Consider the following 25,912-nt stretch of genomic DNA (forward strand, 5'->3'; position numbering starts at 1 on the left):
GGAAGCGAAGGTGACCTGCGTCAATGATTACCGCCCCGTAGCACTCACGTCGGTAGGCATGAAGTGCTTTGAAAGGCTCACATCAACACCATCATCCCAGAAACCCTGGACCCACTCCACACTGCCCTTTCCCACCTGGACAAAAGGAATCCCTATGTGAGAATGTTGTTCATTGAATACAGCACAGCGTTCAACACCATAGTCCCCTCGCAGCTCATCACTAAGCTAAGGACCCTGGGACAGAACACCTCCCTCTGCAACGGGATCCTGGACTTCCTGACGGGCCGCCCCCCAGGTGGTGAGGATAGGTAACAACACATCTGCCACGCTGATCCTCAACACGGGGCCCCTCAGAGGAGCGTGCTAGGCCTGATCACCCAGCGGTAGTCCCCTCCTGTAGTCCCTGTTCACCCAGCTGGTAGTGTAGTAGGCCTGATCACCCCTGGAGATCGTGGCCAGGCAGTAGGCCTGATCACCATCAAGACCCAGCGGTAGTAGGCCTGATCACCCAGCGGTAGTAGGCCTGATCACCCAGCGGTAGTAGGCCTGATAGGCCTGATCACCCAGCGGTAGTAGGCCTGATCACCCAGCGGTAGTAGGCCTGATCACCCAGCGGTAGTAGGCCTGATCACCCAGCGGTAGTAGGCCTGATCACCCAGCGGTAGTAGGCCTGATCACCCAGCGGTAGTAGGCCTGATCACCCAGCGGTAGTAGGCCTGATCACCCAGCGGTAGTAGGCCTGATCACCCAGCGGTAGTAGGCCTGATCACCCAGCGGTAGTAGGCCTGATCACCCAGCGGTAGTAGGCCTGATCACCCAGCGGTAGTAGGCCTGATCACCCAGCGGTAGTAGATCACCCAGCGGTAGTAGGCCTGATCACCCAGCGGTAGTAGACCTGATCACCCAGCGGTAGTAGGCCTGATCACCCAGCGGTAGTAGGCCTGATCACCCAGCGGTAGTAGGCCTGATCACCCAGCGGTAGTAGGCCTGATCACCCAGCGGTAGTAGGCCTGATCACCCAGCGGTAGTAGGCCTGATCACCCAGCGGTAGTAGGCCTGATCACCCAGCGGTAGTAGGCCTGATCACCCATCACCCAGCGGTAGTAGGCCTGATCACCCAGCGGTAGTAGGCCTGATCACCCAGCGGTAGTAGGCCTGATCACCCAGCGGTAGTAGGCCCTGATCACCCAGCGGTAGTAGGCCTGATCACCCAGCGGTAGTAGGCCTGATCACCCAGCGGTAGTAGGCCTGATCACCCAGCGGTAGTGAGGCCTGATCACCCAGCGGTAGTAGGCCTGATCACCCAGCGGTAGTAGGCCTGATCACCCAGCGGTAGTAGGCCTGATCACCCAGCGGTAGTAGGCCTGATCACCCAGCGGTAGTAGGCCTGATCACCCAGCGGTAGTAGGCCTGATCACCCAGCGGTAGTAGGCCTGATCATCCCAGCGGTAGTAGGCCTGATCACCCAGCGGTAGTAGGCCTGATCACCCAGCGGTAGTAGGCCTGATCACCCAGCGGTAGTAGGCCTGATCACCCAGCGGTAGTAGGCCTGATCACCCAGCGGTAGTAGGCCTGATCACCCAGCGGTAGTAGGCCTGATCACCCAGCGGTAGTAGGCCTGATCACCCAGCGGTAGTAGGCCTGATCACCCAGCGGTAGTAGGCCTGATCACCCAGCGGTAGTAGGCCTGATCACCCAGCGGTAGTAGGCCTGATCACCCAGCGGTAGTAGGGTAGTAGGCCTGATCACCCAGCGGTAGTAGGCCTGATCACCCAGCGGTAGTAGGCCTGATCACCCAGCGGTAGTAGGCCTGATCACCCAGCGGTAGTAGGCCTGATCACCCAGCGGTAGTAGGCCTGATCACCCAGCGGTAGTAGGCCTGATCACCCAGCGGTAGTAGGCCTGATCACCCAGCGGTAGTAGGCCTGATCACCCAGCGGTAGTAGGCCTGATCACCCAGCGGTAGTCACCCAGCGGTAGTGTCAGGCCTGATCACCCAGCGGTAGTAGGCCTGATCACCCAGCGGTAGTAGGCCTGATCACCCAGCGGTAGTAGGCCTGATCACCCAGCGGTAGTAGGCCTGATCACCCAGCGGTAGTAGGCCTGATCACCCAGCGGTAGTAGGCCTGATCACCCAGCGGTAGTAGGCCTGATCACCCAGCGGTAGTAGGCCTGATCACCCAGCGGTAGTAGGCCTGATCACCCAGCGGTAGTAGGCCTGATCACCCAGCGGTAGTAGCCTGATCACCCAGCGGTAGTAGGCCTGATCACCCAGCGGTAGTAGGCCTGATCACCCCGGTAGTAGGCCTGATCACCCAGCGGTAGTAGGCCTGATCACCCAGCGGTAGTAGACCTGATCACCCAGCGGTAGTAGGCCTGATCACCCAGCGGTAGTAGCCTGATCACCCAGCGGTAGTAGGCCTGATCACCCAGCGGTAGTAGACCTGATCACCCAGCGGTAGTAGGCCTGATCACCCAGCGGTAGTAGACCTGATCACCCAGCGGTAGTAGGCCTGATCACCCAGCGGTAGTAGGCCTGATCACCCAGCGGTAGTAGGATCACCCAGCGGTAGGCCTGATCACCCAGCGGTAGTAGACCTGATCACCCAGCGGTAGTAGGCCTGATCACCCAGCGGTAGTAGACCTGATCACCCAGCGGTAGTAGGCCTGATCACCCAGCAGGTAGTAGGCCTGATCACCCAGCGGTAGTAGGCCTGATCACCCAGCGTGGTAGTAGGCCTGATCACCCAGCGGTAGTAGGCCTGATCACCCAGCGGTAGTAGGCCTGATCATCCCAGCGGTAGTAGGCCTGATCACCCAGCGGTAGTAGGCCTGATCACCCAGCGGTAGTAGGCCTGATCACCCAGTAGTAGCCTGATCACCCAGCGGTAGTAGGCCTGATCACCCAGCGGTAGTAGGCCTGATCACCCAGCGGTAGTAGGCCTGATCACCCAGCGGTAGTAGGCCTGATCACCCAGCGGTAGTAGGCCTGATCACCCAGCGGTAGTAGGCCTGATCACCCAGCGGTAGTAGACCTGATCACCCAGCGGTAGTAGACCTGATCACCCAGCGGTAGTAGACCTGATCACCCAGCGGTAGTAGACCTGATCACCCAGCGGTAGTAGGCCTGATCACCCAGCGGTAGTAGACCTGATCACCCAGCGGTAGTAGGCCTGATCACCCAGCGGTAGTAGGCCTGATCACCCAGCGGTAGTAGACCTGATCACCCAGCGGTAGTAGACCTGATCACCCAGCGGTAGTAGGCCTGATCACCCAGCGGTAGTAGGCCTGATCACCCAGCGGTAGTAGGCCTGATCACCCAGCGGTAGTAGACCTGATCACCCAGCGGTAGTAGCCTGATCACCCAGCGGTAGTCACCCAGGCCTGATCACCCAGCGGTAGTAGGCCTGATCACCCAGCGGTAGTAGGCCTGATCACCCAGCGGTAGTAGACCTGATCACCCAGCGGTAGTAGGCCTGATCACCCAGCGGTAGTAGGCCTGATCACCCAGCGGTAGTAGACCTGATCACCCAGCGGTAGTAGGCCTGATCACCCAGCGGATCACCCAGTAGGCCTGATCACCCAGCGGTAGTAGGCCTGATCACCCAGCGGTAGTAGACCTGATCACCCAGCGGTAGTAGGCCTGATCACCCAGCGGTAGTAGACCTGATCACCCAGCGGTAGTAGACCTGATCACCCAGCGGTAGTAGACCTGATCACCCAGCGGTAGTAGACCTGATCACCCAGCGGTAGTAGACCTGATCACCCAGCGGTAGTAGACCTGATCACCCAGCGGTAGTAGACCTGATCACCCAGCGGTAGTATCACCCAGCGGTAGTAGGCCTGATCACCCAGCGGTAGTAGACCTGATCACCCAGCGGTAGTAGACCTGATCACCCAGCGGTAGTAGACCTGATCACCCAGCGGTAGTAGGCCTGATCACCCAGCGGTAGTAGACCTGATCACCCAGTGGTAGTAGGCCTGATCACCCAGTGGTAGTAGACCTGATCACCCAGTGGTAGTAGACCTGATCACCCAGCGGTAGTAGACCTGATCACCCAGTGGTAGTAGGCCTGATCACCCAGTGGTAGTAGGCCTGATCACCCAGTGGTAGTAGACCTGATCACCCAGCGGTAGTAGGCCTGATCACCCAGTGGTAGTAGACCTGATCACCCAGTGGTAGTAGGCCTGATCACCCAGTGGTAGTAGGCCCGATCCCCGACAACGATGAGACAGCCTATAGGGAGGAGGTCAGAAACCTGGTATTGTGGTGCCACGACAACAACCTCTCTCTGTGAGCAAGACAAAGGAGATGATTGTGGACTACAGGAAAAGGAAGACCGGACCCCATTCACATTGCCTGGTCTGTAGTTGAGCGGGTCGAGAGTTTCACGTTCCTTGGTTCCTTAACAGCTTTTTTCCCCAAGCCATAAGACTGCTGGACTATTGATAAAATGGCCATCTGGACTATTTGGTTCTCCCCCCCTTGTTTTTACACTGCTGCTACTCGCTGTTTATTGTCTATGCATAGTCACTTTACTCCTACCTACATGTGCAAATTACCGACTAACCTCTACCACCGCACATTTTACTCTGTACCGAGCCGACAAGGTAAAAAATATCTGTCGTTCTGCCCCTGAACAAGGCAGTTAACCCAGTGTTCCCTGGCGTCCATTAAGGCAGCCCCCCTCCCCAGCACCATTTTTTACTTAAGTTTATTTAGTAAATATTTTCTTAACCAACAATGCAGTGAAGAAAATGAAGGGCTTCACAGTAAGGTCTACACCACGTTACCACTATGACAAGGTACTAACACACCACTACCACTAGGGGGCACTAAAGCATATAACAAGCCTTGTGATTCATGTACTTCTGAGGAAATAAGATGTCTGCAGTTGTATCATAATGTACTATACTAATGTATTCCTGAATGCGCCATGTATGAAAATGGGTTGAATGAACGGACATCAATGTCCTGTTAATGTCTCTCTCTCTCCTCTCAGGGTGGCCAACCAGAGCCTAAAGAGATAATGTCTGTTAATGTCTCTCTCTCTCCTCTCAGGGTGGCCAACCAGAGCCTAAAGAGATAATGTCCTGTTAATGTCTCTCTCTCTCCTCTCAGGGTGGCCAACCAGAGCCTAAAGAGATAATGTCTGTTATTGTCTCTCTCCTCTCAGGGTGGCCAACCAGAGCCTAAAGAGATAATGTCTGTTAATGTCTCTCTCTCTCCTCTCAGGGTGGCCAACCAGAGCCTAAAGAGATAATGTCCTGTTAATGTCTCTCTCTCTCCTCTCAGGGTGGCCAACCAGAGCCTAAAGAGATAATGTCCTGTTAATGTCTCTCTCTCTCCTCTCAGGGTGGCCAACCAGAGCCTAAAGAGATAATGTCTGTTATTGTCTCTCTCCTCTCAGGGTGGCCAACCAGAGCCTAAAGAGATAATGTCTGTTAATGTCTCTCTCTCTCCTCTCAGGGTGGCCAACCAGAGCCTAAAGAGATAATGTCTGTTATTGTCTCTCTCCTCTCAGGGTGGCCAACCAGAGCCTAAAGAGATAATGTCTGTTATTGTCTCTCTCTCCTCTCAGGGTGGCCAACCAGAGCCTAAAGAGATAATGTCCTGTTAATGTCTCTCCTCTCAGGGTGGCCAACCAGAGCCTAAAGATATAATGTCTGTTAATGTCTCTCTCTCTCCTCTCAGGGTGGCCAATCAGAGCCTAAAGAGATAATGTCTGTTATTGTCTCTCTCTCCTTTCAGGGTGGCCAACCAGAGCCTAAAGAGATAATGTCTGTTATTGTCTCTCTCTCCTCTCAGGGTGGCCAACCAGAGCCTAAAGAGATAATGTCTGTTATTGTCTCTCTCCTCTCAGGGTGGCCAACCAGAGCCTAAAGAGATAATGTCTGTTATTGTCTCTCTCTCCTTTCAGGGTGGCCAACCAGAGCCTAAAGAGATAATGTCTGTTATTGTCTCTCTCTCCTCTCAGGGTGGCCAACCAGAGCCTAAAGAGATAATGCCTGTTATTGTCTCTCTCTCCTCTCAGGGTGGCCAACCAGAGCCTAAAGAGATAATGCCTGTTATTGTCTCTCTCTCCTCTCAGGGTGGCCAACCAGAGCCTAAAGAGATAATGTCTGTTCATGTCTCTCTCTCTCTCCTCTCAGGGTGGCCAACCAGAGCCTTAAGAGATAATGTCTGTTAATGTCTCTCTCTCTCTCCTCTCAGGGTGGCCAACCAGAGCCTAAAGAGATAATGTCTGTTAATGTCTCTCTCTCTCTCCTCTCAGGGTGGCCAACCAGAGCCTAAAGAGATAATGTCTGTTATTGTCTCTCTCTCCTCTCAGGGTGGCCAACCAGAGCCTAAAGAGATAATGTCTGTTATTGTCTCTCTCTCCTCTCAGGGTGGCCAACCAGAGCCTAAAGAGATAATGCCTGTTATTGTCTCTCTCTCCTCTCAGGGTGGCCAACCAGAGCCTAAAGAGATAATGCCTGTTATTGTCTCTCTCTCCTCTCAGGGTGGCCAACCAGAGCTTAAAGAGATAATGCCTGTTATTGTCTCTCTCTCCTCTCAGGGTGGCCAACCAGAGCCTAAAGAGATAATGTCTGTTATTGTCTCTCTCTCCTCTCAGGGTGGCCAACCAGAGCCTAAAGAGATAATGCCTGTTATTGTCTCTCTCTCCTCTCAGGGTGGCCAACCAGAGCCTAAAGAGATAATGCCTGTTATTGTCTCTCTCTCCTCTCAGGGTGGCCAACCAGAGCTTAAAGAGATAATGCCTGTTATTGTCTCTCTCTCCTCTCAGGGTGGCCAACCAGAGCCTAAAGAGATAATGTCTGTTCATTCTCTCTCTCTCCTCTCAGGGTGGCCAACCAGAGCCTAAAGAGATAATGTCTGTTAATGTCTCTCTCTCCTCTCAGGGTGGCCAACCAGAGCCTAAAGAGATAATGCCTGTTATTGTCTCTCTCTCCTCTCAGGGTGGCCAACCAGAGCCTAAAGAGATAATGTCTGTTATTGTCTCTCTCTCCTCTCAGGGTGGCCAACCAGAGCCTAAAGAGATAATGTCTGTTATTGTCTCTCTTTCCTCTCAGGGTGGCCAACCAGAGCCTAAAGAGATAATGTCTGTTCATGTCTCTCTCTCTCCTCTCAGGGTGGCCAACCAGAGCCTTAAAGAGATAATGTCTGTTAATGTCTCTCTCTCTCTCCTCTCAGGGGCCAACCAGAGCCCAACCAGAGCCTAAAGAGATAATGTCTGTTAATGTAAAGAGATAATCTCTCTCTCTCCTCTCAGGGTGGCCAACCAGAGCCTAAAGAGATAATGTCTGTTATGTCTCTCTCTCTCTCCTCTCAGGGTGGCCAACCAGAGCCTAAAGAGATAATGTCTGTTAATGTCTCTCTCTCTCTCCTCTCAGGGTGGCCAACCAGAGCCTAAAGAGATAATGTCTGTTATTGTCTCTCTCTCCTCTCAGGGTGGCCAACCAGAGCCTAAAGAGATAATGTCTGTTATGTCTCTCTCTCCTCTCAGGGTGGCCAACCAGAGCCTAAAGAGATAATGTCTGTTATTGTCTCTCTCTCCTCTCAGGGTGGCCAACCAGAGCCTAAAGAGATAATGCCTGTTATTGTCTCTCTCTCCTCTCAGGGTGGCCAACCAGAGCCTAAAGAGATAATGCCTGTTATTGTCTCTCTCTCCTCTCAGGGTGGCCAACCAGAGCCTAAAGAGATAATGTCTGTTATTGTCTCTCTCTCCTCTCAGGGTGGCCAACCAGAGCCTAAAGAGATAATGCCTGTTATTGTCTCTCTCTCCTCTCAGGGTGGCCAACCAGAGCCTAAAGAGATAATGCCTGTTATTGTCTCTCTCTCCTCTCAGGGTGGCCAACCAGAGCTTAAAGAGATAATGCCTGTTATTGTCTCTCTCTCCTCTCAGGGTGGCCAACCAGAGCCTAAAGAGATAATGTCTGTTCATGTCTCTCTCTCTCCTCTCAGGGTGGCCAACCAGAGCCTAAAGAGATAATGTCTGTTAATGTCTCTCTCTCCTCTCAGGGTGGCCAACCAGAGCCTAAAGAGATAATGCCTGTTATTGTCTCTCTCTCCTCTCAGGGTGGCCAACCAGAGCCTAAAGAGATAATGTCTGTTATTGTCTCTCTCTCCTCTCAGGGTGGCCAACCAGAGCCTAAAGAGATAATGTCTGTTATTGTCTCTCTTTCCTCTCAGGGTGGCCAACCAGAGCCTAAAGAGATCGGAGGGTGTAGTGTCCTTAATGCCAACCCCAGCCTGATCAAACCTATCCCTGTCAAACCTATGGAGAGATATCCCCAGCCTGGGCTACAGGAGAGGCCTGTTCAGGTACACAGAGCCTTTCACCTTATTCAACACAATGGAAATAAGTAGATTTTAAATGTGGTTTATCCACCCTGTGAATTAGTTGGGTTTTTTTTAATGGTCAAATTGCTGATTTCTAACACAGTGTTGACCTGGTTTCACAGTTAGGCTCTACTGTTTGTTTTCCTTATGTTCTCTCCTTTCTGTTTCACACCACCGATCTCTCCCCCTCTCTCTCTCCATCACCCTTTTCCTCTCTTAGGATGGTCGAGGAGAGCCCAGGCCTCTCTCTCTGGCCACTCTGTTTGGTGTCCAGCAGCCCAGAGCAGAGCTGGTCTCTCCCATGGCTGGGTCAGGAGGTCCAGGGTCCCAGCCCCAGGGGAGGCCTGGAGGTGTCCGCCCGGCGGTGGCCCGCTCCTTGTCCTACGACGACCCAGTCCAGGCCCAGCTCCATCTCCAGGCCCAGGAAGGGGGTCTGATCTCAGGTAGCAGCCCCCCGCAGCACTGCCCTGCCTTCCAGAAGCTCATGAAGGATGCCGCCTCCTCCTCCCAGCCTCAGAAGCAGCTCCAGAGAGGAGGTCCTATGGAGCAGCTCCAGAGAGGAGGTCCTATGGAGCAGCTCCAGAGAGGAGGTCCTATGGAGCAGCTCCAGAGAGGAGGTCCTATGGAGCAGCTCCAACCCGTCTGCGAGTCACCCGAGAACAGACTGCATGAGAACGGAGCCCCCTCTGTCCTCCACCATCAGACCCAGGCCAGACAAGACCCCATCCAGAGACTGTTCCAGAACCAGCCCACTTCCACCACCCCTTCAATGACCACCTCCGCTCCCTGTTGTCCTCGTCCTCCTCCTCTCATCCCTGGTCTCCAGTCTGCCCGTCCTCAGCCTCTCCTGGTGGATGCTTTGGGCTTCCCTGGTTCTCAACACCATCACCTCCCTCCTCACCAGGCCCGGCCGTTGTACTTCAGCCCCACCAAGCACCCCCAGATGCTGGTCCCCATGTTGCCCTCACACCCCTCCCAGTCTCAACCTCCCCACCAACCCCATCCTGGTCATCCTCAGTCACAGCCCTGTCACCCTTTCCACCCCTTCCAGCACCCCCAGCCCTTATACCTCCAACCCCTGCCAGGTCACCCCCAGCCGGGGCAGCTAACCGGTGTCGTCTCCCCCCATGAGCTGCTCCAGAGGCTGCAGCTGGTTCAACAGGAGCAGAGTCTGGTCCCAGAGCCCACTAGGCCTTCCTCTAACCTGGCTCCTCGCTTCCACGAGCCAGCCCCTCTAGCCCCCTCAGCCCCCCCAGCCATGGCGCAGCACGGCCAGCAGTCGGCTCATTCTACAGCCAGGTCTCTGGACAGTTTGGCTGACAAGAACTCTGCAGGCACCGCTGCTCAGAAGTTCCAGGTAAAAAATAAATATATATATCCCATCTGACTCAAAGGACAGTAAAATACTAAATATATCCTATCTGACTCAAAGGACAGTAAAATACTAAATATATCCTATCTGACTCAAAGGACAGTAAAATACTAAATATATCCTATCTGACTCAAAGGACAGTAAAATACTAAATATATCCTATCTGACTCAAAGGACAGTAAAATACTAAATATATCCTATCTGACTCAAAGGACAGTAAAATACTAAATATATCCTATCTGACTCAAAGGACAGTAAAATACTAAATATATCCTATCTGACTCAAAGGACAGTAAAATACTAAATATATCCTATCTGACTCACAGGACAGTAACTAAGTGCTGGAGTGGTTTTGCACAGGGAGGGATCTGTGTTTGTGGAAGTATGGTCTCTGTCTCTAACCATCTCCTCTCTGTCTCCAGGTGATCTCCCCCCAGCGTATCCCAGCCACAGTGGCACCTACCCTGCTCCTGTCCCCCAGTGTCTTCTCCCAGGCCAAGCGCCCCCAGGCCAAAGCCTCTGGGGACACCCACTGCCCCCCTGGCCCTCATCCTCCCTCAGCCCTCCTGGCCCCACAGGCCCCGGACGACCCCCAACCCAGGGGCCTCTCTAAGAGCCAGCTCCAGGCCACCCTGCTGCACCTCATACAGGTAGGAGAGAGGAGGAGCCAGGCTGTTTTTACAGGAACAAAGTTACACGGAACAAAAATATATATATTAGCATCGCGCAACAATTTCAATGCTTGTACGTGTTCACAGTTCATATAAGGCAGTGGTCGCCAAGCGGTCGATCCAGATCAACTGGTTGGTCTTCAAGGCATTACTAGTCGAGTCATTCCTGACCTTTCTGGAGGACAGACAACGATGAAGGATTGCACTTATTTATTTTTTTATTTTTTTGCCCTGTTGGCGGTGGGTGCACTTGATTCAGAAGCCCTGTTGGCGGTGGGTGCACTTGATTCAGAAGCCCTGTTGGCGGTGGGTGCACTTGATTCAGAAGCCCTGTTGGCGGTGGGTGCACTTGATTCAGAAGCCCTGTTGGCGGTGGGTGCACTTGATTCAGAAGCCCTGTTGGCGGTGGGTGCACTTGATTCAGAAGCCCTGTTGGCGGTGGGTGCACTTGATTCAGAAGCCCTGTTGGCGGTGGGTGCACTTGATTCAGAAGCCCTGTTGGCGGTGGGTGCGCTTGATTCAGAAGCCCTGTTGGCGGTGGGTGCGCTTGATTCAGAAGCCCTGTTGGCGGTGGGTGCACTTGATTCAGAAGCCCTGTTGGCGGTGGGTGCACTTGATTCAGAAGCCCTGTTGGCGGTGGGTGCACTTGATTCAGAAGCCCTGTTGGCGGTGGGTGCACTTGATTCAGAAGCCCTGTTGGCGGTGGGTGCACTAGATTCAGAAGCCCTGTTGGCGGTGGGTGCACTTGATTCAGAAGCCCTGTTGGCGGTGGGTGCACTTGATTCAGAAGCCCTGTTGGCGGTGGGTGCACTTGATTCAGAAGCCCTGTTGGCGGTGGGTGCACTAGATTCAGAAGCCCTGTTGGCGGTGGGTGCACTTGATTCAGAAGCCCTGTTGGCGGTGGGTGCACTCGATTCAGAAGCCCTGTTGGCGGTGGGTGCACTCGATTCAGAAGCCCTGTTGGCGGTGGGTGCACTCGATTCAGAAGCCCTGTTGCACTTGATTCAGGTGTTGGGGTGCACTTGATTCAGAAGCCCTGTTGGCGGTGGGTGCACTTGATTCAGAAGCCCTGTTGGCGGTGGGTGCACATGATTCAGAAGCCCTGTTGGCGGTGGGTGCACTTGATTCAGAAGCCCTGTTGGCGGTGGGTGCACTGGATTCAGAAGCCCTGTTGGCGGTGGGTGCACTTGATTCAGAAGCCCTGTTGGCGGTGGGTGCACTGATTCAGAAGCCCTGTTGGGTGCGGTCAGAAGGGCGGTGGGTGCGATGATTCAGAAGCCCTGTTGGCGGTGGGTGCACTCGATTCAGAAGCCCTGTTGGCGGTGGGTGCACTCGATTCAGAAGCCCTGTTGGGGGTAGGTGCACTCGATTCAGAAGCCCTGTTGGGGGTAGGTGCACTCGATTCAGAAGCCCTGTTGGGGGTAGGTGCACGCGATTCAGAAGCCCTGTTGGGGGTAGGTGCACTCGATTCAGAAGCCCTGTTGGGGGTAGGTGCACGCGATTCAGAAGCCCTGTTGGGGGTAGGTGCACTCGATTCAGAAGCCCTGTTGGGGGTAGGTGCACTCGATTCAGAAGCCCTGTTGGGGGTAGGTGCACTTGTAAAGAAATTAGTGCATTTTTTTTTTAGATATAAGCTTTTTGTTCCGTTTGGAACTTTTCTGGGATCTTTTATTTCAGCTCATGAAACATGGGACCAAGACTTTACATGTTTCTATTTCTCTTCAATGTATTTACATAACAAGACTAGCAAGTCTGCAGGCGTCAAACTCTCTCTCCCCTCCTTGAAGAAGCAGCTGGTCTCACACAGCCAAATGGTTTGTCCTGGTTCCTGCCTTTATGTTTATATTCACTGTCTTTCTGCTCAGGACACCGTCAGAGACACAATGTTTATGTTCAGTCTTTGTACAGCCAGACAGACACTGTCCTGCTAAAGACAGCTGTTTCAGACCAGCGCAGACAGACAGACAGACAGACAGACAGACAGACAGACAGAGACAGACAGACAATGACCAGACAGACCAGACAGACCAGACAGACTGTCCAGACAAAGAGACCCGACAGTTATTCAAGACAGACCAGACAGACCAGACAGACACTGTCCTGCTAAAGAGAGCTGTTTCAGACCAGCACAGACAGACACTGTCCTGCTAAAGACAGCTGTTTCAGACCAGGACAGACAGACAGACACTGTCCTGCTAAAGAGAGCTGTTTCAGACCAGCACAGACAGACACTGTCCTGCTAAAGAGAGCTGTTTCAGACCAGCGACAGACAGACACTGTCCTGCTAAAGACAGCTGTTTCAGACCAGCACAGACAGACACTGTCCTGCTAAAGAGAGCTGTTTCAGACCAGCACAGACAGACACTGTCCTGCTAAAGACAGCTGTTTCAGACCAGGACAGACAGACACTGTCCTGCTAAAGACAGCTGTTTCAGACCAGCACAGACAGACACTGTCCTGCTAAAGACAGCTGTTTCAGACCAGCACAGACAGACACTGTCCTGCTAAAGACAGCTGTTTCAGACCAGCACAGACAGACACTGTCCTGCTAAAGACAGCTGTTTCAGACCAGCACAGACAGACACTGTCCTGCTAAAGAGAGCTTTTCAGACCAGCACAGACAGACACTGTCCTGCTAAAGACAGCTGTTTCAGACCAGCGCAGACAGACACTGTCCTGCTAAAGACAGCTGTTTCAGACCAGCACAGACAGACAGACAGACAGACAGACACTGTCCTGCTAAAGAGGGCTGTTTCAGTCCAGCACAGACAGACAGACAGACCACACAGACAGACACTGTCCTGCTAAAGAGAGCTGTTTCAGACCAGCACAGAAGACACTGTCCTGCTAAAGAGAGCTGTCACTGTCCTGCTAAAGACAGCTGTTTCAGACCAGGACAGACAGACACTGTCCTGCTAAAGAGAGCTGTTTCAGACCAGCACAGACTGACACTGTCCTGCAAAGAGAGCTGTTTCAGACCAGCACAGACAGACACTGTCCTGAAAGAGCTGTTTCAGACCAGCACAGACAGACACTGTCCTGCTAAAGACAGCTGTTTCAGACCAGCACAGACAGACACTGTCCTGCTAAAGAAACTGTTTCAGACCAGACCAGACAGACACTGTCCTGCTAAAACATGTTTCAGACCAGCACAGACAGACACTGTTGAATGAGGCAGACCAGACCAGAAGACACTGTTTCAAAGACAGCTGTTTCAGAATAGCACAGACAGACACTGTCCTGCTAAAACATGTTTCAGACCAGCACAGACAGACCTGTCCTGAAAGAGGCTTTCTCTCTCTAATTGGCTGTTTCTCTCTCCTGTTGAATCTCTCTTTCTCCAATTGAAACATGTTTCAGGGTCTCTCTGTCTGAATGGCTCTTCTCTCTCTTTCAGAAACATTCCTTCAGGGTACCATCTGAATGAGTCCACCCAATAGAAACATGTTTCAGGGTCCTGTTGAATGAGGCACCCAATAGAAACATGTTTCAGGGTCCTGTTGAATGAGGCACCCAATAGAAACATGTTTCAGGGTTCTGTTGAATGAGGCACCCAATAGAAACATGTTTCAGGGTCCTGTTGAATGAGGCACCCAATAGAAACATGTTTCAAAACGCTTTGCAACAGGAAGTTGAAAATAATAATTTCTTCTGGGACGAGTCCAGGGAGCCCCTCTCCCTGTTTGTCTGGTTTCTTCCATCAGGTGCCTAATGAGTGAGTCCCTGGGGTCATGCCCAAACCGGCACAATCATTTTATAATCTAAACCATTTGCTGATCTAGCTAAATTCGTCTTCCTAATGTGAGCGCTGTGGATGTAACCTGTGGATTCAGATTACAAGGACATTTGATTTTTGCCATTTTTAAGATGTTTTTATCGTAAAAAATAAAAATAATTGAAAGGTTGAATGGGATATTGTAGTAAAAACTCTCAAACAATTGTATATGTTTTGGAATGACTGAACTTGGTTTAAAAGATACCTCTCTTAACTAAAATGGTTTTCCAGGCATTTGACAATGTTTAATTCACTTGGAAATTGGATGAGTTTATTTTAACACTTTATTAAGTGGAAAGTCCTGTTTTTTTTAAAATAGACAATATTTCAAATCCTTAAGCTTGAGCTACCTCACAGAAGTGAACCTCTGTTGAGGTGAAAGTTTCCCAGAGGAGGAATCACACCTTACTGTAGAACCTGGCATTTATGTTCATCATGCGATTTCCAGATGTCTGAAACTCAAAATGTACAACGACACGGTTCTTTCAGAATCTTCTGAGCTCACACGTGCTAGACTAGTTTGATAGACCGTTTATATGTATCAAGCAAAGTTTAAGAAACTATTTTGTGTTACGAGAGAGAGAGAGATAATAGAATAGTTTGTCTATTTTTCTATGCCGTTGTCATACAAGGAAATTTTAAAAACGCATTTTAAAAACACAATGTTGCAATGACCTGTACTACTGACACAGGAAGTGTTTTAACGTACACAATCTGGCATGTATCAATTATTTTTAAACCCGTGGAATCTGGAGTCCCATCATTGTTTTGTTCTTTTGGTTTTGAAAACCACTTTTCTTTTCTTCTAGGAGTCAAACATTGAGTGACTGAAAAGCCCACTTCATAACTTGTTTCTTCTGTAATGATTAAACTGTCTCTGGACCACAACTGATTTGGAAATAAATGAATGTCTTCTTCAAACATGTGGCTCTGGGTGAAGTTTCCTCTAGGAACAGATCTAGAATCAGCTTCCCCTTCCCCAATATTAACCTTAACCATTAGTGGGAGAAATGTTAAACTGAACCAAGATCAGCATCTACGGGCAGCTTCACTCTACTTATTTCACTATTTTAAGAGAAAATGGCCGCCTCCAAAAATTCACCCTGTTCCCTATATAGTGCACTACCTTTTGACCAGAGCCCTACTGCACCATAGAGGGAGTAGAGTGCCCTTTGGGACCTTTTTACAGAGTTGTACTTCTACCCAGTCCGTCTGTCCTTGGGATGTGGACAAAGTGACTTAGGAATTTTACAGTTTGGAAATGTGTTTTCCACTCTCATTAGCAGGAGCATTCAGGGACTAGTTTACTTTGTGGAGGGGGGGGTCCACTTCTCAAGTGCTTTGTGGAGGGGGGTCCACTTCTCAAGTGCTTTGTGGAGTGGGGGGGTCCACTTCTCAAGTGCTTTGTGGAGGGAGGGGGTCCACTTCTCAAGTGCTTTGTGGAGGGGGGTCCACTTCTCAATGGCTTTCCTTTCTATGTTACAAGTGAGATCATGCAGACATTGATTTTAAAACACTGTTTTCAAGACATCTATTCTCAATAAGTCTGTCTTTCTCACCCCCCAGCCAGTATTGATAAGCCAGGACTAATTATCTCCCAACCTGGACTGAACACTGCAGTCGTTTTCCAAGAGACCGATCCATTTCCATTTGTCAAACCCACTCATGCACACAAAGTACAACCCGATAATTAGACCTGTACCCTGGTCCCTTGCTAGTCAGGGTGGTAAGAGGGAGGGTTATTATATTGATTGTATATTTGGGCATTTAGTTATGCTACAAAAAGTATTGTTTGTAACTACAGGACCAGTCAATAGTTTGGACACACCTCCTCATTCCAGGGTTTCTCTTTATTTGTACTATTTTCTACATTGTAGAATAATAGTGAAGACCTCAAAACTATGAAATAACACATATGGAATCATTTAGTAACCAAAAAAGTTAAATAAATCAAAATATATTTTATATTTGCGATTCTTCAAAGTAGCCAGCCTTTGTCTTGATGACAACTTTGTACACTCTTGGCATTCTTGAAAAACCATTGAATGAGTAGCTGTGTCCAAACTTTAGACTGGTACAATATGTTTTAATGATTTAAGTTTAAAATCTCTGATATTTATCATCATGTTACATGATTGTACGCTGAATACATTTCTGTAAGGAGCTCGTTGTGTAACATGACAAAGGTGATCTGTCCTTCCTTCGCTGTTACCAAAGTAAAACCTGTTAGCTTGTGTTTCTCCTGACTCATTCTACAGCTCTCTGAAACATCTCCTCTCCTCCTCCTTCATGGAACTGATGTGGAAACATCTCCTCTCCTCCTCCTTCATGGAACTGATGTGGAAACATCTCCTCTCCTCCTCCTTCATGGAACTGATGTGGAAACATCTCCTCTCCTCCTCCTTCATGGAACTGATGTGGAAACATCTCCTCTCCTCCTCCTTCATGGAACTGATGTGGAAACATCTCCTCTCCTCCTCCTTCATGGAACTGATGTCTGAAACATCTCCTCTCCTCCTCCTTCATGGAACTGATGTGGAAACATCTCCTCTCCTCCTCCTTCATGGAACTGATGTGGAAACATCTCCTCTCCTCCTCCTTCATGGAACTGATGTGGAAACATCTCCTCTCCTCCTCCTTCATGGAACTGATGTCTGAAACATCTCCTCTCCTCCTCCTTCATGGAACTGATGTCTGAAACATCTCCTCTCCTCCTCCTTCATGGAACTGATGTCTGAAACATCTCCTCTCCTCCTCCTTCATGGAACTGATGTCTGAAACATCTCCTCTCCTCCTCCTTCATGGAACTGATGTGGAAACATCCCAGGTGAAATACAGAGCTCATGACATTTCATCATTCTGTTTCCACCTGTCAAGTGCTTTTTTTTTTAACCTTTATTTTAACTTGGCAAGTCAGTTAAGAACACATTCTTATTTTCAATGACGGCCTGGGAACAGTGGGTTAACTGCCTGTTCAGGGGCAGAACGACAGATTTGTACCTTGTCAGCTCGGGGGTTTGAACTTGCAACCTTCTGGTTACTAGTCCAACACTAACCACTAGGCTACCCTGCCGCCCCAAAGCGTTGCAGATAAATGGAGGAGAGGACAGACTTCCAGGACGTTGAGAGAGAGAGAGAGAGCTCCAAATGTAAATAAATGGGAAGACACTCTGAGGGGGAAATCGAGGAAGCTGTTCAGTTACTCCCAATCCGACAGGAAGCTTATCAGGAAGAAAACCGAAGTGGTGATTGACAGATTGAATCGGTCTGGAGGAAATGGAATGGCAGCTCCTCCCCTATGGTGGCCCCGGAGGGACATTAGAAACCAACAATAATGAACTGTCAATCAACATGTAGGTTGTTCTCGGTGTCTCTATCTCCAGCTCTCTTTCCCTGTCTTCATTCATAAAGGCTGTATTGGCATGAAGAGTTTTACATCTCTCTCTCTCTGTCCCATTTTCTTCCTCTTTAGTGTCTGTCTGTCTAGGGCCTGTCTGTCTAGTGTCTGTCTGTCTAGGGCCTGTCTGTCTGAGTTCAGGACCCCTGGACTAGTATTTGGCCCATGAGTTGAACCAGGCCAGTGTGAACTACAGCCAGTCAGTGGGTGGACAGACAGACAGAAACCAGACCAGTGTGAACTACAGCCAGTCAGTGGGTGGACAGACAGACAGACAGAAACCAGACCAGTGTGAACTACAGCCAGTCAGTGGGTGGACAGACAGACAGACAGAAACCAGACCAGTGTGAACTACAGCCAGTCAGTGGGTGGACAGACAGACAGACAGACAGAAACCAGACCAGTGTGAACTACAGCCAGTCAGTGGGTGGACAGACAGACAGACAGAAACCAGGTCAGTGTGAACTACAGCCAGTCAGTGGGTGGACAGACAGACAGACAGAAACCAGACCAGTGTGAACTACAGCCAGTCAGTGGGTGGACAGACAGACAGACAGACAGACAGACAGACAGACAGAAACCAGACAGACAGGCAGACAGACAGACAGACAGACAGAAACCAGACCAGTGTGAACTACAGCCAGTCAGTGGGTGAACGACAGACAGACAGACAGACAGACAGACAGAAACCAGACCAGTGTGAACTACAGCCAGTCAGTGGGTGGACAGACAGACAGACAGAAACCAGACCAGTGTGAACTACAGCCAGTCAGTGGGTGGACAGACAGACAGACAGACAGAAGAAACCAGACCAGTGTGAACTACAGCCAGTCAGTGGGACAGACAGACAGACAGACAGACAGACAGACAGACAGAAACCAGGCCAGTGTGAACTACAGCCAGTCAGTGGGTGGACAGACAGACAGACAGACAGACAGAAACCAGACCAGTGTGAACTACAGCCAGTCAGTGGGTGGACAGACAGACAGACAGAAACCAGACCAGTGTGAACTACAGCCAGTCAGTGGGTGGACAGACAGACAGACAGACAGACAGACAGACAGACCAGTGTGAACTACAGCCAGTCAGTGGGTGGACAGACAGACAGACAGACAGACAGACAGACAGACAGACAGAAACCAGACCAGTGTGAACTACAGCCAGTCAGTGGGTGGACAGACAGACAGACAGACAGACAGAAACCAGGCCAGTGTGAACTACAGCCAGTCAGTGGGTGGACAGACAGACAGACAGAAACCAGACCAGTGTGAACTACAGCCAGTCAGTGGACAGACAGACAGACAGACAGACAGACAGACAGACAGACAGACAGACAGAAACCAGGTCAGTGTGAACTACAGCCAGTCAGTGGGTGGACAGACAGACAGACAGAAACCAGGCCAGTGTGAACTACAGCCAGTCAGTGGGTGGACAGACAGACAGACAGAAACCAGGCCAGTGTGAACTACAGCCAGTCAGTGGGTGGACAGACAGACAGACAGACAGAAACCAGGCCAGTGTGAACTACAGCCAGTCAGTGGGTGGACAGACAGACAGACAGACAGACAGAAACCAGACCAGTGTGAACTACAGCCAGTCAGTGGGTGGACAGACAGACAGACAGACAGACAGACAGACAGACAGACAGACAGAAACCAGCCTGTCAGGCCATTGTCAGTCAGTGGGTGGACAGACAGACAGACAGAAACCAGACCAGTGTGAACTACAGCCAGTCAGTGGGTGGACAGACAGACAGACAGACAGACAGACAGACAGACAGACAGACAGACAGACAGAAACCAGACCAGTGTGAACTACAGCCAGTCAGTGGGTGGACAGACAGACAGACAGAAACCAGACCAGTGTGAACTACAGCCAGTCAGTGGGTGGACAGACAGAAACCAGACCAGTGTGAACTACAGCCAGTCAGTGGGTGGACAGACAGACAGACAGAAACCAGACCAGTGTGAACTACAGCCAGTCAGTGGGTGGACAGACAGACAGACAGACAGACAGAAACCAGGCCAGTGTGAACTACAGCCAGTCAGTGGGTGGACAGACAGACAGACAGACAGACAGACAGAAACCAGGCCAGTGTGAACTACAGCCAGTCAGTGGGTGGACAGACAGACAGACAGACAGACAGACAGACAGACAGACAGACAGACAGAAACCAGACCAGTGTGAACTACAGCCAGTCAGTGGGTGGACAGACAGACAGAAACCAGGCCAGTGTACAGCCAGTCAGTGGGTGGACAGACAGACAGACAGACAGAAACCAGGCCAGTGTGAACTACAGCCAGTCAGTGGGTGGACAGACAGACAACAGACAGACAGACCAGGCCAGTGTGAACTACAGCCAGTCAGTGGGTGGACAGACTAAGACAGACAGACAGACAGACAGAAACCAGGCCAGTGAGAACTACAGCCAGTCAGTGGGTGGACAGACAGACAGACAGAAACCAGGTCAGTGTGAACTACAGCCAGTCAGTGGACAGACAGACGGGACAGACAGACAGACAGACAGACAGACAGACAGACAGACAGAAACCAGACCATTACAGCCAGTGAACTACAGCCAGTCAGTGGGTGGACAGACAGACAGACAGAAACCAGACCAGTGTGAACTACAGCCAGTCAGTGGGTGGACAGACAGACAGACAGAAACCAGGTCAGTGTGAACTACAGCCAGTCAGTGGGTGGACAGACAGACAGACAGACAGACAGACAGACAGACAGACAGACAGACAGACAGACAGACAGAAACCAGGCCAGTGTGAACTACAGCCAGTCAGTGGGTTGTCAGACAGACAGAAACCAGACCAGTGCTGAACGGTGTTACAGCCAGTCAGTGGGTGGACAGACAGACAGACAGACAGACAGACAGACAGACAGACAGACAGACAGACAGACAGACAGAAACCAGGCCAGTGTGAACTACAGCCAGTCAGTGGGTGGACAGACAGACAGACAGACAGACTTGTCCAACTCTAATCCCTCATGTTATTTCCTCAGCTGATAATAGAGGCCCTTTAAATGTGTGATGAAAGGAGGTGTCGTCATCACAGCATTAGTGCAGATAGACTGATGAAGGAACTCTGAACAGGCCTGTCTAGAGGATGGGATTGTCTGTGTACCGAATGGCACCATATTCCCTATATAGTGCACTACTTTTGACCAGGGCCGATGGGGGGGCTCTCCTCTATTCGTCCTTCGTCTTTCTCAGTACCCCGGTCCATTCCACTCTCTCTCTCTCCGTTGCTCCTTCCTTTCCCTCTCTCTCTTTCCTTCACTCCCTCCCTAATTTTCCTCCGTATCCTTCCCCTAATGGCTCTGCTGCATAAGCCCCCTCTCCCTAGGGACTGGTCCACGGGGGTTCCCCTCCAATAGGTTCAGCTGATAGGGTCAAAATTAAGGGCTGACACCTACTACTGGCCTACGGGCTAATCAATGGGTGATGGAACAGGGGGAGGGGTGGAGGAGGAGGAGGGAACAGGGACTAGTAGACACACTAAGGGTGCATCCCAAAAATGTTGTGGGGGGTAGGAAACGACTGCAGGCTTCAGGAGGGAGGAGAGGGACTCACCCTTGAGGATTGGGAGGGTGGGGTGTGTATAGGGAGGTTGAGGTTAGTCGAAGCAGGAAGCAACATAACATTGCTTACTGTGTCCTAGTGGGGAATGTACACACAGTCAGTCAGGACAGCGTCAACTAGTCACAACCGTCACGCCATTTAACACTCGTTACACCTGCTGTTCTAGTATCATCATTCCAAGAGAGTCAGGACAGTTTTCAGAGATGGGCTGTGATTCGATAGTTAACCTGAGGTTTGACAGACAGGTGAGTGACTCTCTTTTTCTCTTGGCTTCCTGGTTCGACTCCTTATCAGCACTTCAAATGAGTCGGGGAGAGAGAAGTGCCACTAACCTAACGGGGAGAGAGAAGTGCCACTAACCTAACGGGGAGAGAGAAGTGCCACTAACCTAACGGGGAGAGAGAAGTGCCACTCTAAGGGCCTAACGGGAGTCAGAGGGTGCCACTTGTCAACGGGGGAGAGAAGTGCCACTAACCTAACGGGTTAGAGAGAAGTGTCACTAACCTGAGACGGGTTAGAGAGAAGTGCCACTAGCCTAACGGAGAGAGAGAACGGGTTGCCACTGAGACGGGTTGTCGGAGGGCTGAGAGTTGCCACTAACCAGACGGCTGAGAGGGTTGCCACTAGGGCTGAGAGAGGTTGTCACTAGGGCTGAACGGGTTATCAGAGGGTGAGCCGGGTAATCAGAGGGCTGAAACGGGTTATCAAATCAGATAGAAACAGCTGAGATGAGAACAATGACCTGTCCATTATTTTAGTCTATTCTATCTCTGTCGTAGTCGCTAGTGCTGAACCATGTTGTGTGGCTGAGACGGGTTATCAGAGGGCTGAGACGGGTTATCAGAGGGCTGAGACCGGGTTGTCAGAGGGCTGAGACGGGTTGTCAGAGGGCTGAGACGGGTTGTCAGAGGGCTGAGACGGGTTGTCAGAGGGCTGAGACGGGTTGTCAGAGGGCTGAGACGGGTTATCAGAGGGTTGAGATCAGAGGGTTGTCAGAGGGCTGAGACGGGTTATCAGAGGGCTGAGACGGGTTGTCAGAGGGCTGAGACGGGTTGTCAGAGGGTTGAGACGGGTTGTCAGAGGGCTGAGACGGGTTGTCAGAGGGCTGAGACGGGTTGTCAGAGGGCTGAGACGGGTTGTCAGAGGGCTGAGACGGGTTATCAGAGGGCTGAGACGGGTTATCAGAGGGTTATCAGAGGGTTGTCAGAGGGTTGAGACGGGTTGTCAGAGGGTTGAGACGGGTTATCAGAGGGCTGAGACGGGTTATCAGAGGGCTGAGACGGGTTGTCAGAGGGCTGAGACGGGTTATCAGAGGGCTGAGACGGGTTATCAGAGGGCTGAGACGGGTTGTCAGAGGGCTGAGACGGGTTGTCAGAGGGGTTCAGACGGGTTGTCAGAGGGCTGAGACGGGTTGTCAGAGGGCTGAGACGGGTTATCAGAGGGCTGAGACGGGTTATCAGAGGGGTTGTCAGAGGGCTGAGACGGGTTGTCAGAGGGCTGAGACGGGTTATCAGAGGGCTGAGACGGGTTGTCAGAGGGCTGAGACGGGTTGTCAGAGGGCTGAGACGGGTTATCAGAGGGCTGAGACGGGTTGTCAGAGGGCTGAGACGGGTTGTCAGAGGGCTGAGACGGGTTATCAGAGGGCTGAGACGGGTTGTCAGAGGGCTGAGACGGGTTATCAGAGGGCTGAGACGGGTTATCAGAGGGCTGAGACGGGTTGTCAGAGGGCTGAGACGGGTTATCAGAGGGCTGAGACGGGTTATCAGAGGGCTGAGACGGGTTATCAGAGGGTTGAGACGGGTTGTCAGAGGGCTGAGACGGGTTGTCAGAGGGCTGAGACGGGTTATCAGAGGGGTTGTCAGAGGGCTGAGACGGGTTGTCAGAGGGGTTATCAGAGGGCTGAGACGGGTTGTCAGAGGGCTGAGACGGGTTGTCAGAGGGTTGAGACGGGTTGTCAGAGGGCTGAGACGGGTTGTCAGAGGGTTGAGACGGGTTGTCAGAGGGTTGAGACGGGTTGTCAGAGGGTTATCAGAGGGCTGAGACGGGTTATCAGAGGGCTGAGACGGGTTATCAGAGGGCTGAGACGGGTTATCAGAGGGTTGAGACGGGTTGTCAGAGGGCTGAGACGGGTTGTCAGAGGGCTGAGACGGGTTGTCAGAGGGCTGAGACGGGTTATCAGAGGGTGAGACGGGTATAATACAGAGTGGTGTGTCAGAGGGCTGAGACGGGTTGTAGAGGGTATAATACAGATTGTGGTTGTCAGAGTGTAATACATTGTGGTGTGTAGTAGTGTAATACATTGTGGTGTGTCAGTAGTATAATACGGGTTGTGTGTAGTGAGAGGGTTATCAGATACATTGTCAGGTGTGTAGTAGTATAATACATTGTGGTGTGTAGTAGTGTAATGGGTTACAGAGGGTGTGTAGTAGTATAATACATTGTGGTGTGTAGTAGTTATAATACATTGTGGTGTGTGTAGTATTGTGGTATAATATGGTTATTGTGGTGTGTAGTAGTATAATACATTGTGGTGTGTAGTAGTATAATACATTGTGGTGTGTAGTAGTATAATACATTGTGGTGTGTAGTAGTGTAATACATTGTGGTGTGTAGTAGTATAATACATTGTGGTGTGTAGTCAGTGGGTTGAGACGGGTTACATTGTGGTGTGTAGTAGTGTAATACATTGTGGTGTGTAGTAGTGTAATACATTGTGGTGTGTAGTAGTATAATACATTGTGGTGTGTAGTAGTATAATACATTGTGGTGTCAGTAGTAGTCAGTAATACATTGTGGTGTGTAGTAGTATAATACATTGTGGTGTGTAGTAGTATAATACATTGTGGTGTCAGAGTAGTGTAATACATTGTGGTGTGTAGTAGTGTAATACATTGTGGTGTGTAGTAGTGTAATACATTGTGGTGTGTAGTAGTATAATACATTGTGGTGTGTAGTAGTGTAATACATTGTGGTGTGTAGTAGTATAATACATTGTGGTGTGTAGTAGTATAATACATTGTGGTGTGTCAGTAGTATAATACATTGTGGTGTGTAGTAGTATAATACATTGTGGTGTGTAGTAGTATAATACATTGTGGTGTGTAGTAGTATAATACATTGTGGTGTGTAGTAGTATAATACATTGTGGTGTGTAGTAGTATAATACATTGTGTGTGTAGTAGTATAATACATTGTGGTGTGTAGTACATTGTGGTAGTGTACAGTAGTATAATACATTGTGGTGTGTAGTAGTATAATACATTGTGGTGTGTAGTAGTGTAATACATTGTGGTGTGTAGTAGTATAATACATTGTGGTGTGTAGTACATTGTGGTGTGTAGTAGTGTAATACATTGTGGTGTGTAGTACATTGTGGTGTGTAGTAGTGTAATACATTGTGGTGTGTAGTAGTATAATACATTATGGTGTGTAGTAGTATAATACATTGTGGTGTGTAGTAGTATAATACATTGTGGTGTGTAGTAGTATAATACATTGTGGTGTGTAGTAGTATAATACATTGTGGTGTGTAGTAGTAGTAATACATTGTGGTGTGTAGTAGTATAATACATTGTGGTGTGTAGTATTATAATACATTGTGGTGTGTAGTAGTGTAGTACATTGTGGTGTGCAGTAGTATAATACATTGTGGTGTGTAGTAGTATAATACATTGTGGTGTGTAGTAGTATAATACATTGTGGTGTGTAGTAGTATAATACATTGTGGTGTGTAGTAGTATAATACATTGTGGTGTGTAGTAGTATAATACATTGTGGTGTGTAGTAGTATAATACATTGTGGTGTGTAGTAGTATAATACATTGTGGTGTGTAGTAGTGTAATACATTGTGGTGTGTAGTAGTATAATACATTGTGGTGTGTAGTAGTGTAATACATTGTGGTGTGTAGTAGTATAATACATTGTGGTGTGTAGTAGTGTAATACATTGTGGTGTGTAGTAGTATAATACATTGTGGTGTGTAGTAGTATAATACATTGTGGTGTGTAGTAGTATAATACATTGTGGTGTGTAGTAGTATAATACATTGTGGTGTGTAGTAGTGTAATACATTGTGGTGTGTAGTAGTGTAATACATTGTGGTGTGTAGTAGTATAATACATTGTGGTGTGTAGTAGTGTAATACATTGTGGTGTGTAGTAGTATAATACATTGTGGTGTGTAGTAGTGTAGTACATTGTGGTGTGTAGTAGTGTAATACATTGTGGTGTGTAGTAGTGTAATACATTGTGGTGTGTAGTAGTGTAATACATTGTGGTGTGTAGTAGTATAATACATTGTGGTGTGTAGTAGTATAATACATTGTGGTGTGTAGTAGTGTAATACATTGTGGTGTGTAGTAGTGTAATACATTGTGGTGTGTAGTAGTATAATACATTGTGGTGTGTAGTAGTATAATACATTGTGGTGTGTAGTAGTGTAATACATTGTGGTGTGTAGTAGTATAATACATTGTGGTGTGTAGTACAGTATAATACATTGTGGTGTGTAGTAGTGTAATACATTGTGGTGTGTAGTAGTGTAATACATTGTGGTGTGTAGTAGTATAATACATTGTGGTGTGTAGTAGTATAATACATTGTGGTGTGTAGTAGTATAATACATTGTGGTGTGTAGTAGTGTAATACATTGTGGTGTGTAGTAGTGTAATACATTGTGGTGTGTAGTAGTATAATACATTGTGGTGTGTAGTAGTATAATACATTGTGGTGTGTAGTAGTATAATACATTGTGGTGTG

General features: G+C 49.7%; 1 protein-coding gene and 1 long non-coding RNA gene across 4 annotated transcripts in view; both read left to right on the top strand.

Moving 5' to 3' along the window:
* The window catches only part of LOC127928927 (uncharacterized), a 956-nt gene extending 649 nt beyond the window's left edge, over positions 1-307 (top strand). The window contains exon 3 of the long non-coding RNA XR_008132889.1: positions 1-307. This exon is cut by the window's left edge and continues 345 nt beyond it. This is a non-coding gene — a long non-coding RNA (uncharacterized LOC127928927).
* Positions 1-12,359, top strand: part of dcp1b (decapping mRNA 1B) — a 35,561-nt gene extending 23,202 nt beyond the window's left edge. Inside the window, exons 6-10 of one of the 3 annotated variants that reach the window (XR_008132869.1) lie at positions 8,138-8,326; positions 8,565-9,701; positions 10,139-11,357; positions 11,780-11,845; positions 11,879-12,359. Coding sequence is in view for 2 of the 3 variants with exons in the window: in XM_052516510.1 (XP_052372470.1) it covers positions 8,138-8,326; positions 8,565-9,701; positions 10,139-10,483 (1,671 nt within the window). In the remaining variant the exon portion in view is untranslated. Of the gene's footprint in view, positions 1-8,137; positions 8,327-8,564; positions 9,702-10,138; positions 11,358-11,779; positions 11,846-11,878 lie in introns of those variants that run through there. The other 2 variants (XM_052516510.1, XM_052516511.1) reach the window with 2 other exon arrangements.
* The last annotated feature ends 13,553 nt before the right edge of the window (positions 12,360-25,912 follow it).

Source organism: Oncorhynchus keta, unplaced genomic scaffold (genome assembly GCF_023373465.1).
Source record: "Oncorhynchus keta strain PuntledgeMale-10-30-2019 unplaced genomic scaffold, Oket_V2 Un_scaffold_5034_pilon_pilon, whole genome shotgun sequence".
NCBI lineage: Eukaryota > Metazoa > Chordata > Actinopteri > Salmoniformes > Salmonidae > Oncorhynchus > Oncorhynchus keta.